General features: G+C 33.4%; 1 protein-coding gene across 1 annotated transcript; it reads right to left on the bottom strand.

The window, feature by feature from the left end:
- Positions 1-5,027: 5,027 nt before the first annotated feature.
- Positions 5,028-16,399, bottom strand: LOC106074396 (histone-lysine N-methyltransferase SUV39H2-like). The gene is made up of 8 exons (XM_056027665.1): positions 16,331-16,399; positions 14,037-14,184; positions 13,542-13,615; positions 11,924-12,048; positions 9,182-9,851; positions 8,719-8,871; positions 8,138-8,264; positions 5,028-7,739 (listed from the first exon to the last, which is right to left on the bottom strand). The coding sequence occupies exons 1-8, from the start codon at positions 16,349-16,351 to the stop codon at positions 7,387-7,389; spliced, it is 1,671 nt and encodes a 556-aa protein (XP_055883640.1). The 5' UTR covers positions 16,352-16,399; the 3' UTR covers positions 5,028-7,386.
- Positions 16,400-18,224: the final 1,825 nt, after the last annotated feature.

The following is an 18,224-nucleotide window of genomic DNA, read 5'->3' as shown; positions in this document are numbered from 1 at the left end:
CAATACTGTCTGCCCGACAGCAATCTTTTGGATTTTGAAACCAACCCACTCACGTCATCATTATAAATAGCTTCCAGTCTTGGGCTATCTGACCCAGAGATCGTTAGGGGATTCCCAGGCGAACGTTCTTCCCTAGTATTTATACGATCGCTAAAAGTTGAAGAAGGAAATAGTTTTCCTGTTTGTGCTGCAATTATACGACCGAAAAAAAAATGCATTTGTGGTGACTAATTTTTAAGGGCTACTGTAACCGTAAGTGGTTCTCAATTTAAATTTAATGGGTTTTTGAAGTTTTTCTACATCATTAGATAACTATTACGGTCAATATTAGCCTATTAATAATAGTATTATGTATTTGATAAAAATTGATATTTAACAAAATTAATTGCAAACATGTTTTCAAAGTATTTATATAGTTTTTAATTGAAACTTTTTTTTATTAGATGACTCAAATATTCTATAATACAAAGATTTACTGCTGCAGGGGTAAACGACTGTATAGAAAATACGGACCAGGGTTACATATATGCATGTTTTTCGTATTTTCTATACTATAATATAGGAGCAGAAGCAGGCCTATCATTCGTCCATCATTTGTCAGGTAGACTTAAGCCTAGCCTACTATTTTTTTTTATAGCAACCTACTATACAAACATTCAATGTTATGTTGTCCTCTTGAATAGTTTTTGCTAACTATACAAATTTAGATTAGGCCTATATAGCGCAAATGCAAGACTAGTGTATTTAAAAAATGCTGCGATTCTCAACTCGTGGAGAACGCTTCCTCACGTTTGTAATGGGCGTGATTATGGTAAGATCCTCGCCGTGTTAAGTAAGTAAGACGTCGCGGACTTTTGTCTCGCAAAAGTCGTCAATTAATGATCTACCGGTACGACCAGGGCCGGTCTTAGGCCACTGCAACCTATTCGGCCGCAGTGGGCCCCACACTTTCATAGGCCCCGCGCGAATATTTATCTAAATCTATCTCAACATCTTAAAAAAAAACAAAAGCGATATTTTGCTAGCCGATAGTAATCTAAAAAGCAGATCTGAATGTTTATCGGCTTTTTGTTGGTAAACTACTATCTACTGTAGATGGCTCGTAGAGATAATTTGACAGTGATTTTGTAATTAGTAAAATATGAATAAAATACAATGACAAATTTATTTTCTAATACAAAATCTTAATTTTCACATATTATCCTTAACCCCGAATAGGCCCCGCGAAATCCGTTTCGCATAGGGCTCCGCAATCTGTAGGACCGGCCCTGGCTACGACATTTTGGGAGACATTAGACCGATCTGACATAAGAAAGTGGGGTTGAATCGCATTAGGGGAGACATTCTGAAATGTCTTTAAAAGTTTTCAGTTTTAGTTCATATTGTTGCGAGCGCCTCTCGCGGAAGCCATAATATATATATTTGATAAGGTCCTCCTTAGAAGATAAATCAACGTCTCTTACTTAAAATATTTTAATTATTAAAAAATAGTAATAATTGTATTTAAATTGGTTACTATTTTAAAATACATTTATATCTACAATGAATATAATTTCTCTAGAAACATAAATTAAACGGCTTCATGCCACCCCCACCCATTTTTTATGGTCACTACGTCATTTTGAGAAACGAGGCTCTAGCTGGATAAATTGGAAAAAGGGGGGGGGGGAGGGATATGGACATTGCTTTTGTTTTCGTCCAAGTGAGCATCAAATGTAAAAAAAAAAAATTTTACTTTTTTAAGAGGTAGGCCTATAGAATGGCTAATGAGACTATTTTTATTTGCTGTATATTTCTGCACTTTTCGTTATTTTGTATTAAATACTTAAATAAACATCGTCCTGTTCCAATGTTTTATCCGGAAACGGTTCTTTCACATTTAGCCTGCACTGTAGGGCAACATTGTAAGCTGTCTGTAAACATTTTGTATGTAGGCCTATATTATTTTTAGAAATCAACATAGATTGACCAATCTCAATGTGGAATGTGGCTTCCTACCGTTTCTGTGTTTGCTGAACGCTTAAAGGTCTTTTAAGTTTTGTATTTATGTTGCAGGCAACAAAAAAAAACAAAAAAAAAACATTAGGCGTAGGCTGCACGTTTTGACGTTTTGGACATTTTTAAATAACCTACAACTATTTTACAATATACGCGTTTTTTTTTGTTTTTTTTTTTTTTACTATCCTGGAAAATAACCTGAAATTGTTGCAAGTTTTAATATTTTTATACTTATAAAAAGCTTGATTTCTGTTAATTAAAACTTGTATTACAAATGACGTCATATACCCCGTCATCACATAAGCGGAAGTGATATTGGTTCTGGAACCATTGAATAAGCAAAAAAAAATTTTAATTAATTAATTAATAAAAAATATTTAAAAAAAAAACGAAAAATTACTGTGGTGGAGAATGTACAGGGTTATTGTGACATTTTCAGGGTTTGTTTGGTAAATCATTATGTAAAGCCTTTTAAGAATGTAGTTAATTTAGTAAAATTGAGTTGTGATATTCTCAGTTCTTTCAATAAATAGCTATTGTGGAACAATTAAGTTTTAGTGAAACAAGACAAGCCAAGCGACATTATCAAACAAATAGGACGGCGATTCTTGGTTTGAACCGCGAATAAAAGATTGTTAAACTAAGCCTACATACTGGAGGATTGATTGGAATATTTACCAAAAAGAGACAAGAAAATGATTGGTTGTAATGCTAGCTATTTTAAATAGAGAAATTAATCCATTTTCTGTTGATTTAAAAAAAAAAAAGATACTTCAAATATCCCGTTAATTAATCTAAGAACTAGATCCACGGATTTGTAATAAAATAATTTCTGGTCAATTTTATTTAGTTTTTGTGCCTTTTCGTTCACGTGGCCCGCGACACGAGTGTCGAAAATTAAAATGACCCGAAGGTCGAATAAGTTGGGAATCACTGGTATATCAGATGTCAAATAATATTAAGTTTTTAAGTAAGTTCTTTACGATTCCCAAAGTTCCACTCGACCTATTGTTACGTGCGCAGTGAAATGGAGCGAATGCGTGTTGAAAGGGATAGAGAGGAATCCAAAAATGGAGTATTGTAAACAGTTATTATCTATATATTATTAACTGTTACTCAAGATTAAAGTCTTCATAATCTACTAAATATGAGTCTGTTGGTGTATCATTTAGAGTCTCATCTGCTCGTAACAAGTGGCCCCATTAAGTTTACGTAAATCAAATTAAGTTGTCAAGAAGGATGCCAAATAAAAATATTATTAAGTTTTTAATTAAGTTCTATACGCTTCCGATGATTCCCTGTTGACCGTATCTAGTTTAAGCAAATCAAAGTTGTCTAGAAGGATCTGTTTTATTTTCCCTCGCAATGTGAACTTATAATACGAACCATTAAAATAGCCTACTAAGCTACTGGTCAGCTGTTATTGTGTGCTGTCAAGGGTGACATTGTACACACACATTATTCAAGGCCCGCTTTAACTTAATGTTACTTGTAAGTGGTCTTGAGTATTTACAAAGCTTAAATCAACTCACTTCATTAGTTCTTCTACTCCCCCCTCTCAGGTCAAGTTAAAACTTTGCACAATTATTCAAATAAAAAAAAAATAAAAAATTAACCATATAATTAATTTTGATTGGTAGAGAAAATTGTAAATAAATCTAGAGATATTCAGTAAATATGCAGTTCTTTTTACATTTTGCTCGTTCACGATTTAAGACGATATTTGAGCGACACATTTCATACTATTTGCATGAATGCTTCAAAGTTATCATGAGTGTAAATGTGTTTACAAAATTGAAAACAAAAATTGATATGTCAAATCTTCCAAATGATATCTTAATATCTAAGCTTCAAAATAAATCCGAAATTTATAATTTTGCAACAGAACAACTTGATAAAATTTCTAAAAGAATGAGAAAATAAAAGGTGAAATAATTTTGAAATCAAAGTGTCACATGTGATGCTTCAAGACGATTGGTCAATACCAGAGATGCCAAAAGGAAATGTGTATTCCCAGACATTTAAATGCGTATTTTGAGGGGCAAATATGTATTTAATAAAATATAAAGAAATATACTCAGGAAAGACTAAAAATCATCCAAGCACGTAACATAGGCCTACACGAAATGCAGCAATCCTAAAGTTAACACAGCATAAAGTTATGAGACATTTTGTACATTTGTTAAACGATTTACACTTTTGAGTCTTTGTCATAGATTTTTCTAGAATATGTTAGAATGATGCCATTCTTGTCACTTAGCAATGATTTTATGATCATAATACCTCTTGTGTATTCCACATTCCATAATAGCGGCAACAAAAATGTCATTCAAAATAATGGACATTTTTGTTACAAGTAAATGTAATGTTTTGCTTAGCTGGATCAGTGACATCTAATTCTATAATAGTAGTTTTGTTTATAGGCAATTTCTTTACTAGGTATCCAGACACTGGAAATATTTTATCATATTTTGAAAGATTTCAGAGTTTCTTCTTTCAGACCATTCTTTGCAGAGTCAGCAATGAAAGCTTTGGCATCCTGTACAATCACTAATAACAAACAATTTAAAGATTTTTTTTTCAGGGAGATAATCCAAATTAGTCATTAAACTTGATTCTAATATAAAAGCCTGGTTATTGAGTCTGCTGAATAGCTGTAGTAAGATAGAGCTATTTATTCTGGTTTCTGATGCTTGAAGTTGTTCTGTAAAACAAACAGATGTGTGGAAGGATGGTGCAAGGAATCAATCATTCAATAATTTTTATCAGCACAATTAAAGTTTGTCTTTTGCAAACACACTTCAATGCCACTTATTTCATTCTTTGAATTTAGGCCTTTTGTAAGTGATGCAACCGTTTGATCATCGAAGAGCCGAGTCAAAGGCTTGTAGCTCTAAGTTTGGAAAAAAACCTGTTTGAGCGTCAAACAGTAAAAAAAACAACAACAACCCTGCGTTCAGCTATACTCTTCACACTAACAAAAATAAAAGTATTCATATAATTTCAAATCAAAATTCTTCTTTTATGGGAGTCAGCATTTTATTTTATTTTTTTTTCAAAACAAAACCAAGACTAGATAGAAAGAAATCAATGTGATATGTACATCATGTACCCTAGTTCATTCAACTAAACAAAAATTGTACACATTGTCAACACTTTGCTTCTTGCAAGGTTTTTCAAAGGAACAAATCATCTAATAATTTCAACAGCTTTAGCAAACTTGAAAAGATGTTTTGTGTTAGCTCTTTTAACCAAGAAAATAATAATACAACTAAAAAAAGTAAATTGAAGGATGTCTCACTCCAAACATTGATGTGATATATTAATGTTGGCCTACACTCACCCCATCAATTAGTGTTTGCATTTATGCATTACATTTTAAATCTGAATTTGTTTTTTTTTTAAATGCATGAAATTTTATAAATTTAAATATATATATATATTTATGCCATTGACAAATACATCACAGAAGAAGAGTTATTTGAATATCGCAATTTAGCTACAATAGAACAGAATCATAAATGCATGAAGGCGAGCTAAATTATTGGGATTGCAGGGGGCAGTACCATAACCTTATATTATAAGTTGGATTAGTGGTGGCACTGTGTGCAACAAGCATCTTGGTTAGATAACTGAAAAGATCCATTTTCAATCTAGATGGAAACATTTTTAAATTTTAGAATTAACTCAAGCTAGACATGTTTTTCACAGCATAGTGTCTATGCCCAAAATGTATACAGGGCCAGGTTGCACTAGACAGCTACAGTAGAAAGTCCTTTTTGCTTTACAAACAATTAATTGGTCAGAATAGAATGATGTGGAGAAGTAGTCCCATAGCAATTAAAGGCTAATTTAATTCAAAATAGGGCATGGTGGCTGAGTGGTAAAGTGCTTGGGTTTTGAACTGAGGGGGATCTCAGGTTCAAATTTTGATAAAGACTCTGGGATTTTGAATCTCAGGATTTTAAGGGCAACCCCAAGTCCACCCAAATCTAATGAGTATCTGACAGTGAGGGAAAGTAAAGGTAGGTGGTCATTGTGCTGGTCACATGATATCCTCATTAATCATAGAAACAGATGAACTATACCTTATTTACCCTTAATTATACTACCAAAACTACAAAGATCTCAACCTATATATCAATATTTATTGAATTGTTAATTATTTAGTCTTAAGGTTAAAAAAAAAAAAAAGCAATAAGAAATATAGAATATCACCTTGATTTTAGCCCGTTCAGGGAAAAATAGACTGTGTACACCTCAAAACCCTTTCAAATCTCAATTTAATAAATAAGAGATAACCAAAAACTGCATCTCATGAAATTCTAATACATTAGCAAACTAAAGAGAACACATTTCTCAACTAATATTTTATTTCTATTATATTAGCAGCTGATTTAAAAAAAACAACAACAGTTCTTAACCCAAACATTATGTACTTCAATGTTTACTTTGTGCTATACTAAAGTGTATACAAAAAAACAAGAGAAACAAAACCGGTGCATTGATATAGTGTACATTGAATATAGTGTACCGAGTACTTGGTTAAGGTTGGGTTTCTGCAAATTATTAAATACAAAATAAGTAAAAATTGTAGGATGAACATTTTTAAACCACTGTCACAAGATCATATTATCATAATCTATGATACCAAAATGTATTTTTTATGGTAAAAGAAGTGGGAGATGATCATACTCTTATGCAGCATGCCTAGCAAGTAATGCCACTCAAAATGCAAGTAAATTGAATGCCTACTATACACATCTTCCATTATCTTAAAAAATCTGAAAGAAATTTAACAGTCTGGTTTCTGGAATTCATAATTCAATATCATTTCATACACTTATGATTTCATTAACATGGTTGCAAGAAAAAAAATTGTTACCTTGGTCAAAACATTATAATTACATTATCACTTAAAAACCAAAGTGTGTTTACAAAAATATTAGCTGGCAGACATGTTGAGGATAGATTTCACTAAAAAACTAAATCTTCTACATTTGTTATAAATTAAATCAAGGTAAAAATCTTCAAAAGATAACTGTTCAACAGAAACATACAAATAAATATTTAAAAATATAGTTTGTCTAAACCAGATTATTTCATTAGTGTTTTAAAATAAGTAGTCATACAGCTAATAAAATCAAATCATTATAATGAGCAAAGAAAAAAAAAAGTATTAATGATTCTGGGGCATATTTATAAAATATGCCACCATAAACATAATAGTGTAATTATATGTGTATATATATTATTTAAAAAAAAAAAACATTCTCAGTTTGTTAACTGATTAAGAAAGTTGAAATGCTACCAATTGGTGGCTCATTAATCAGCCTCATAATTTTCCCTTTTACATTTGTGTTAATTTAAACAAATTTGTAAATGAGTTTAAAAAAATAATAATTTTCTACAGTTTTTAGCACCACAAAGACAGGCCATACTGAATTTTGATGTCTTGGTTATAGACTGGTTGGCTTCTGTTTCACAAGTAGATGAGTTGGATTCTGTATCTGAAGCCGGGGGAGTATCTGATGGCAGTGTGTCTGATGAAGCCGGGGGAGTATCTGATGACAGTGGTGTCCCTGAGAATGGCAGTGTGTCTGACGGAGATAAATCTGAGGCAGATGGTGTTAGGGACATTGAGGGTATGTCTGTCATTGACAATGAGGATTCAACTCCATGAGGTTCTGTCTTCTGATTTGTTATGCCCATACTTCTAAAAGAGGTGTCAGAAACATTACCTAGAAAGAAAAAAAAAATTTGATGAAAAATTGTATATCTAACCAGTTAGCATTATATTTCAACATAAGTAGAATTAAAAATAAATAAATAAATCACTTTAAAAAAAAAAAAGATTTATATTTTTATATTTCATTACATTTTAAATTACAAAAAGGAGTTGTGAAGTTACTGTTAATAAAATTTTATAAATATAATACATTTAAACAAAGTGCAAGAAGCATATGAGGATAGTTCAAAGATTTTGAATGAAAATCACTGTAAATGTAGAATTAAAAAAAAATATACATAAAGTAGGTTGCCAGACAACTTTGGAAAAAATAATAAAGAAGTGACTTTTTTTTTTAACTTCCTCAATAATGAATTGATCCTAATGATAACTATGCGCATAATAACCTACCACTCATATAGTCAAATGTAAGTTCTTCATTAGCCTGAATGTCTCTTTTAGCAAATAGGCAAATATGAGGTAACTGGGGGTCAAGTGTGTTGATCCAGACAACATGAACTTCAAGATTTGGATCACACTGAAATCAAGCCACAGCACAAAATTTACTAATCACAAAAGATATTTCCATACATAAGTCTAAATGAATTTTCATTTATTTGGCCAATAAAATTATTTCATCTACAATTTATTCTCTATCTGGATTCCTCTTGGGATTGTGTCCTACATATAGCATAGACTCAAACTGCCCAATATGTTAGACTTCATCCATATAACTAGGAATTAAATGGTTAGGGCTCAGAGAAACCCAAGCACCATATTTTAATTCAAAAAATTTATATGTGGGGACAAAAAAGGCTACTGTACTTACCAGGAAAAATTTAAGCCTTTTGATCATAATGCTGACCACATCCCCCCTTCCTTTATTTATAACCAATGAAATGGGTAAACTTTTAGTTTACCAGTCCATATAAATAATAACAGACAGAATCATTATTATCAAATTCTGTATAAAAATACATTTCAAAACTTACTGAGTGATTAATGAAGTGCGCTACATTGCCATATTTGCCAGCATCAACAGTATATGGTTCATCACTCTCATTGAAGTCCAAGTCAAATAAATATGTGTGACCAACTGCGTCATAATACTTTCCCCTTACCTCTGCCTCTTCATTAGTTATTACCTAAATGAATGAAAAAGACAAAACTTTTTTAAATGTCTGATTGATGAAGGATGAATTTTATTTTTATTATATAAAATTTAACATAACTATTTAATTAGCAAATTAAATTTATAAATTTTGGAATATCGTTCAATTATAAGCAACAATTTCAACATACTTCGATAAAATATTTTGTAAAATCTGAGACTAGAAATATTCTTTTAATAGGCTAATTTTAAAAATGCTTTTAGAAAATATTATTAGGCCACTTTAATATCCTTAACACACTTCTATTTTGACAAATCTTTTACTAACTAAGTTATTTACTCACTTCACCAACATATTCTACAACAAATGAGCCTTCTTTGATCCGTTGCAATGTTTTCACTCCCCAGCCACGACTGTTGTCTGTACGGAATATGCACAGTTTAAACTTCCTTCCTTTCTGTACAACTCTGTTGACGCAATCTGGTCCACATTTGCACATCTTGTTACACTCATAGATTGGAACTCCTCGTTGCACACGAAGTCTTCCGTTAGACTTGTAGTATGCTAAGATAGAGTCAGATGCCACTGGGCAACAATTTTTTTTGTCCTCAAAACAATTTCGACACTCACAGCCTATCAATGGATCTTTGGGTATCACCACTCCTGGACCCTCTTTCCTCTCATTTATGTATATGAAATTTTCTGGAGGACCTTCGAAGTCAACCTTGTTCTCGACATACAGATACGCTTGATCAAACCCTTTGGTGATTGCATTGATTTCTTTTTCCCAGTTTTTCAAGGCTTGATGGGACTCTAAGCACAACGTTTTTTTTGTCTTTCTGTGACGTGCAACCGATGTTCTTCTTTTAAGTTTCATTTCTGTGACCAGTTTAATGGCAGTATCATAATTCTCCACACACTGTAAAACCTTCTGGTACATGTCTTCAATGAGCATCTTTTTTCTGTTGCTGCTAGTTTCCTCAATTTCCAGTTTTCTTTTTCTTAAGTTTTTACTGGTTAGGTAGGTAAAAATAAATAAATATTGAAATTAACAAATACAAAAGAAGTACTCAATTTTCTATGTAAGAAATCATGTTTTTAAATGCATTATTAGAAGGTAAGCACTAAAGCAATAAGATTTGAAAAAACAACAACCAAAAAATTTTGTACAGTAACGATGAAATGAGGTGCTCCCTGTCACAACATGCAAACTGTTAAGGCTTCCGCGCGGTGTTGATTCTTTGAAATATAACTAGTGTAGATCTACGTCTGACTGGAAGTAACATTGAACTCAAACTACTTCAGTAACACCGGCGAAAGGCCGAAACAATCAAAATATGTAGTCGACGCTGATGTTGGTCTACAAATATATTTAATAATCACGAAGGGAATCGTCCGCTGTCAGCTATGTCCGTAAATCCGTATATCTATTCTACTGCTCTACACGAAGCGTCTTCTTTGTAGCGTCACTTAGAGCGTTCTTGTTTTTTAAAGATCTGTCACGTCACTTGTCGCTAAGTAAAACTTTCCCCTTATTCCCGAAACGATTAACTAAATCCTAATCATGTCATAACAAAACACTTGAACCCTAACTCAAAAGCAGAGACTTAAATTATTTATTTTAATTGCAAAATAAAAAAAAAAAAAAAAAAGGTTTATACAAATTTTATTAAATATTATGATTTCATTTTTGGAAAATCTAACCATCGCATCACTCTATTATAAGAACAAGTTACAACATTCTGAACTACAGTCCCTAGCTTTTTACATTTAAAATGTTTGTGCATGTCTGTATTGTGAGATGAATACTGAGTTACTATTAAATTGGAGTTTCAATGAGTAGACTATTTCCGTGCTATAATTGTTTTCAAATTGTGCTGTCTCCCTGTCAGGACAAACACTTACTAAATCTACAACAGCAATATAACAGCAAAAAAAACCCCCTAACATATTTGGTTCAACTGTTTATAGATTTTTATTTTGTTTAGTCCTTGTAGATGTTCTTCCCATGACTTACAGAAGACATGCCATTCATTTTGTGTAATTTAAAAAAAAATTAAAAAATGCCAAGGTTAGGCCACCTTTTTAATGCCTCTGGGTTTTTACACCATCATATCAACAATTAAGGCTTTATAATAAGCATTGACACTCACTACAGAGCATTTTAACAATGAGGTGGCAAAGTGACCAAGAGATTAGCTGATTCAGTACCTGGTGAATCCTTCTATTGGTTCCAAGACATGGAGAGACACAGCCCCCCCCCCCAAAAAAAAATAACTCAAGGCTTTCACCAACAGTTGCTTACAGATACTTGAAATTAGGTGGCCATAAAAGATATCAACTGTCAACTTGTGGGAAAGAACCAAACAGAAATAGTACAAGACATTAAAAAGTGAAAAAGAAGCTGGACAATTTGTGAAAACAAACTACCAATGTTAGAAGGCAGGCCACTTTACTAGAATCCGCAGGTCAATAGGAAAACGTGCATGCCTTAATAAAGAGGTTGGTCATCAGTGAAGCTGATGATACTGGAATAACAAAGGAGTAGATGAACAAAGTTGCTTATAAGAGTGAAGAGGTGTGGTTGAGACCCTGTGCTCCCCTGGTGATACACAAGATCAAGTCAAGTAATTCAGTACCTGGTGAATATTAGGATTTTAAACATCAGTAAATTCCCACAATACCTTGAGATTTGTTAGAAAATGGTTGAGTTGAGATGTGATACAAAGTGTGTAACACACACAGGAGGTTCTAAAAAAAAAATGACTCAGAGTTAAAGTTTGATGCCCAAGGGTATATTGTTGTGTAAAGATCCAAAATACTCTTTGCACACAAAAAATCTCCACACATGCTGATCATTGGTAGACATTTGTATTGGTTCCACAACAAACACACACAAACATAATTTTTATACTAGTAACAAACATATTATGCTTGAAAAAAAAAAAACCCACAACAAACACATTTTAATTTTTATCATAGCTTTAAAAAAAAGTGTTACCTGTACTTTTGTTTCTAAGGTCTATTAAAAAAAGAAACAGTCACATGCTAAGGGAATGACCAAACTTATATTTAGAATACCTACCCTGTTTTCTTTGAGTATTCAAAATAGTCCCGAAGAGCCTTGGTGCATTGCAGGTGTTCTTCAGGCTCCCAGGAGTTGAAGTGGTCATCCCATCCTTTCCATTTTATCAGGTAGAAGTTTTCTCCCTGAGAGACATTGTAATAAGTAAGTTATTCCATCTTGTATGTAAATATAATAATAAGGCATGTCTTTTTAAGTCCAAATATTAATGAGGAATGCAGTATTTCCCATGTAAATATAAACATTCTGATTAAATAAAAAGTACTTCATTTGGATCAGTAAGCAGCAAGACAAAAAGGAAACAGACCACTTCAATAAGTTTTAACACAATCCCTATTACATCATTCTTGAACAATGGCACACAATTGATAGTCACTACTAATAATAACTTATTGCATATCAACCTTACAACTATTTTCTATACGAAGAAATATTTGACTACAAACACTGTGACAAGAAGCTGAAAATTAATGGAAATGTGATGATGACTAGCCAACTATTCTGTCTGTTCCAAGGGAGGCTATAAAGATGGATTTATGATGCTTATGACTGTTAATGTTTTAAATAATTTCATTAAGAATCTATCTAAGGTATAGTTAATGCTTAATTTAGCTGTGACAATAAAATGTTGATCGTTAGCGTTTCTAGCCAGAGCTAATTTATAACTGATGTACCAGATTTAACATTATCAAAGATACAGCTGTGAAGAATTTTAACAGTTAACTAATTCAGACACACTTGCTTAGCTCAAGTTAAAAATTGACTAAATGAATACATTTAGGCAATACAGGTAGTCCTTGACTTATGACGGTGTTCCGTTCCTATGCGGCGTTGTAAATCGAATTTCAAAGTAAGTCGGATCATACATTCATAGAGTACTGTAGCATAATAACAGTACTGTACTGTACTGCAAACACTTAGCCTATCCATACACCTATTCTAATACATAATTATCAATAAAAACAGTAAAATATTGTGCAGAAAAGTAATTTTAATAATGAAATACTGTACTGTACTATACAGTACAGTAAGTGCTGTAACAGTAATAAACAGTGTACTGTAATAAACAAAAATAACAATGCCAAAGAGAGAACAAGCTTATTGGGAGGAAGCTACAGAACTTGCTGGAGATACTGGGGCAGGTGAGGTAGAGGGTACAAGTACAGGATCTGTTGGAGGCTCTGCTGCAGGCCACTGCACGTAATTCGGCATACGTCGCAAAACCGACTTATGTTTGGGAGCCTTAATGAAGGGTCCTATGGCATGCAGGAGACTAGTTTTCCTCCTGTAACGCTACAGTGTACAGTACTGGACTACACTACTGTATAAATGTATTCATTCGCCACTAAACGTAATTCGACATACGTCGCAAAACCGCGTAAGTCAGACTGAGCCGTCGTAACCATGAAACGCCGTAAGTTGAGACCGTCATAACCCGAGGACTACCTATACTGGAGTATTAATCACAAACAAAATAATTTTTACTTTTTTGCCAGAAATAATAAAAATGACCTACTCATCTCGTTAAACCAATGGTATATTTTTATTGACTAGAACTAGATGTATATAAATAGTGGTGGGCTTGTTAGCCCAGTGATCAACACATAGTTGCACTTACTTGCTCTGTGCAGTGGTCAACTATGTCTTCCACTTCATAATTCTCATCCCACTTTATAAAACCTTCAGAAACAGCTAAGGAAAAAAAAAAAGATCAGATATCAAACTAGCTTCGCCATTTTAAAACATATTACTATGATACTATTTATCCACAAACCCAATGCCACAACTGTACAGATTAAGAATAAAAATAGATATCTTACACTGTCCAGTGTAATTTTTAAACCAACCACACTACAGGCAACTTTGGAACTGAGCAAAATAATATTTAGTGTGAGAATAGGTACTAGTTAAGTTTCTGACTGAACTTGCAATATAATGTATGTTTACAGACAAACTTTTAAAGTCTGTAACTCATCTAGCTATTCCTGTAATGTTTGCAGTTGTACCAATGAACTTACCCCTCCCACAGTAAATAAAAAAAAAAAGTAAGCGGATAAAAATAAATTAAATATATATATGTGTAACTTACACCAGTGTTCAGACCTAATCTCACCTTTTTTCACAAAACTTTGTAAGCGAGATCCTAATGTTTTTAGCATGGAATAAAGGAAATCTCTTTTTGTTTCTTGAGATATAGAAATCTTTTGGATTTGACATTTTATCAAAAGATTATAAAAGCTTTCCAGGCACTTGACTTCAACCTAAAAAGAAAAATCATCCAATAGTTAGTATTGTTCAGGCATCCATTTTCTTTATGACTAGATACTTTGCAAGTCAAAGAAGGAAAGGAGTGTCAAAAACAAAATAAAAATCAGCAGTCAGATGTTACTGTTTTTTGTTTTAATAGGATTTTTAATATAATATTATAAAATACAAAGGTAACTTTAAAAAAAGATGACGATTATGTCTTATGTGTTTCACTTTAGAAATCAATCTAATCAAGTGTGTTAATAACTTAAACTCTGTCAAGTCATGGGTTTTCCTCACTCTCTCAGGCAGCCCATTCCATAATACTCTAATATAATAGCACTAGGGTAGAAAGAGTATAGTTATAGTATTTGTTACAATTTGTCTTAAAGCATATATAAATATGGAACAATGTATCCTGACAAGAAGACCAATGTATAATTTTTCACCTCCAAACCGGACACAGCAGAATGAAATTTATTATAATGTATGTTCAAGCACCTTAAAAATTGGAACTCCAAAGCTACGTATATTCTTGAGATGTTGAGAGGCCCAGACAAAACACCCAGGGCAAGGGTCAGAAGGAAAAAAAAAGACAGTTGTCCGGATCTGGAAAACACCGTGCAGTTAACCTCAAGATAAAGGACAAGATATCTATATTGACTATATATATTATCTTATCTTTCTAAGTTACTCTAACATGCCATAAACTCAGGACTATTGTCCATGGTAACAACAGAAGCACATAATAATAAGGTTTTTCTTCAAGCCCAAAGATTAATAAAAAGTGTATCTTACGTGGCTATGCAGCCCCAGCTGCAACCTTCATATTTAGGCTTTTAGCCATACCCAATGCATATCTGACTTTTTATAACCATCACCTGTCGCAGTCAAATTAGGCTCTCTTTTCAATGTCAGTTGACAATGTCTATTAGATATAGAAGAGATGTTATGTTTGTCTTAGACAGTGGATTCTCATTTGGTCTCAAATGTGTACCACAGAGTCTTTGAACGAAACCTGCTCTCTTCTATCATATATATGATATATTCTATGTCAAGTATGTCAGTTAAAAAACTATTTGGGGTCTAAGGTGGTCTTTTTAATTTTACGCAATTCTGGGGGCAACTTTTACCCTAACCACCTAGTCACCTTTCACTGAAAGTTTCAGCTCAAAAAAAAAAAAAAAGATTGCCTCTGCCTTATGCATGTCCCTCTATACTAGACTAGACTTATTAGATACTCATAATCAAGTCATGATAATGATACTGTCCATAGTCATAGATCTACCTTCAACGGCAAAAATATCACTAGATCTAGAATCTAAATCTAGTCTAGATATTATTCATTTACTGTCACTCTCTAAGTCGTGATCTAGATCTAGTCAAAGTCAAGTCACTATAAAAAGTATAATATACTATTAGTAACTATTACTTAATTACTAATCAGACTAACAGTCAGTACTCAAACTAATCCAAATCCCTATTACTATTAGAATTTTATAATTAGATTCTATTTATTATATAGATCTATTATAATTATTCCCTAGAGATAAAATCTCCTAGATCTATAATATCTATATGATGGTATATCAGTATATCAAATTATATATCATCTGGAAGACATAATATTCTATCATTCTATCTTGTTAGACATATTTATATTATTAGTTTATAAATTATATTAAATAGTTAGATCTAGATCTACTACAAACCCCTAAGTCTCAGTTACTTAAAGTTAAACTTACTTAGTTAGGCCTTTGCCTTTCTTTTAGTTTAGGAGTACTACTACTAGACTAGATCTAGAGACTAGTGTGTACTGTAGTCTCTAGAGACTATATCACTAGGTCTAGAGTATCCTAGTTCTACTGTAGTCTGAGTGTAGTTAGTAAGTTACTGAGTGTGAATACTCATACTGTTCTACTATCTAGAATCTAGCTAGACTCTAGACTCAATAACTGAATAAGACTGACTTAACTGACTAGACTAGAGTTAGTGTCTACACACATTACCTACAGGCTACAGTCTAGTCTAGATCGGGAGTATTGGGTATCTTAATAAATTTAGGGTGTAATAGATGTATTTACATAAATTATAGATAGATTTATGTCTTGGGCTAGATCTAGATCTAAATAGAGATCTATAGATCTAGATCAGGTTTACCTTTTTACTATCAGTTTCCATTTTAGTAATCAACAAACTCGCGCCAAAATCCTAGGGTTACGGTGTTGCCAACTCAAAAAAAGGAAATCAAAGAGCATGGCTATATATATATATTAGTGTGTGTCTATATGTAATTAATCTTCATTACATTCTTATCTTTCATTCTTTCAAACGTTTTTTCTACCCTAGAATACTCCCTATAATTAGTGAAAGGCAGTATACACCGCCAAGGGACAGCTAGGGAGTCTGGGGGAGCGCTGTAAGCTCCCCCCAATGGGGTCCGGGGCGAAGCCCCGGATCCAGTCATTTACGTTATTTTAAGTTTCGCCCCGGATCCAAGCATTTACGTTATTTTAAGTTTCGCCCCGGATCCAAGCATTTACGTTATTTTAAGTTTTAAAAAATGCATATTTTGAGGTATCTACAGTGCAATTAGCCTGCTATTCTTCCGCTAAAAAAATTAAAAACTAAATATTCTATTCAGTGGAGTCCAGCGACTGGTAGTTTTTGTATTGTAGGTGTGGGGGGGGACACACAAAACCCCTTTTGGCTACGCTCATGAAATTTGGTGACTGTAGTTTGCTTAAGTTGACTGCAATGGGGAAGTAAGTAAAGTTTCCCTTTCAGACAATGAGATCTGAGGCCGGTGATGGTTTGAACTCCTCCCCTCTCGGCTACGCCCATGTGTTTTAACATAGGTGTAAGCCTAATTCTATTCAAAATATATAAAGTTTGATAACGCATCGAAAACTGTATGTATGCTTTCGTAGGCTTACATAATGTATTCTATTTATACATGTATGTAGTCTAAAAACTATAAACTCTACAATAGCAGCCTTAATGAGTTTCAAACTTTTTGATATTACTTATAGATTACAGACGTTTCTTCAAAAAAAAAAATAATAATTAGGTCCTACGCATTTCATGTGTCAATCTAATCATGCATGTTGATCTGTGACTTAAAATATGCTAAGTCATTGGTTTTCCTGGCTGACTCAGGCAACCCATTCCTTTAAAGTGGTATCACCACAAATACAAAACTAGGGGTCTATCGAGCCGTCGTCCTCCCTACATTGCTCTATGGCTCAGAAACATGGATAGTGTACAGTTAACATGCAAAGAAACTGAATCACTACCACGACATGTCTGTGAAAAATACTGAATGTCAAATGGCAAGACAAAATACCAGATAATGAAGTCCTTCAAAGAGCGGGTCTGCAAAGCATCCACACAATCCTGATGCAGTCCCAGCTGCGATGGGCAGGGCATGTATGCAGAATGGAAGACCACCGCATCCCTAAACGACTCTTGTATGGCCAACTAAGCGAAGGAAAGCGCTCGGAAGGTTGTCAAAGAAAGCGCTTCAGGGACATCCTCAAAGCTTCTCTGAAGGGATTCAGCATAGACCCAGCCACCTGGGAGACAGAGGCACATGACAGAGCATCATGACGTCGCGCTGTGAAAACCGGCGCACAGGTTGCTGAGGAAAAGAGAACAAAGCTGGCAGAAGAAAAACGCCAGAAAAGAAAAGCAAGGCCAATGACACTAGCTCCAGCTGGAATAACCTGCCTAGTGTGCGGCCGAACATTCCGGGCTCACATAGGTCTCACCAGCCACACGAGGAGACATAAAACCCCAGTGCAAAGCCCTCAGCCCCCTGGATGACAAAGTGGTCATAATCGAACTACGATGGACGAACTATATATATTCCTTTACAAGATAAGAGAAAGCAGAACGGTTAGAGAGGTACTTCTAAATGTGAAAAGCTCTTGCATCGTCCTAGTACATTCTCAAAAACGCGATTTGTATATGAATATATTATTTAAAATATAAATGATTCTAAATCTTTCATTAAATATCGGATGTGACAGCGCTATATAAATTATTGTAATAA

Source organism: Biomphalaria glabrata, chromosome 4 (genome assembly GCF_947242115.1).
Source record: "Biomphalaria glabrata chromosome 4, xgBioGlab47.1, whole genome shotgun sequence".
NCBI lineage: Eukaryota > Metazoa > Mollusca > Gastropoda > Planorbidae > Biomphalaria > Biomphalaria glabrata.
This window is presented reverse-complemented; position numbering and strand designations above follow the sequence as displayed.

Excerpts from the sequence above, each read along its gene's own strand:
- LOC106074396 (XM_056027665.1), bottom strand. The coding sequence starts at position 16,351 with ATGGAAACTGATAGTAAAAAG. Across the intron at positions 13,616-14,036 it reads ACAAAGTTTTGTGAAAAAAG|CTGTTTCTGAAGGTTTTATA; the intron begins GTGAGATTAGGT and ends TTTTTTCCTTAG. Across the intron at positions 8,265-8,718 it reads CGCACTTCATTAATCACTCA|TGTGATCCAAATCTTGAAGT; the intron begins GTAAGTTTTGAA and ends GCTTGATTTCAG.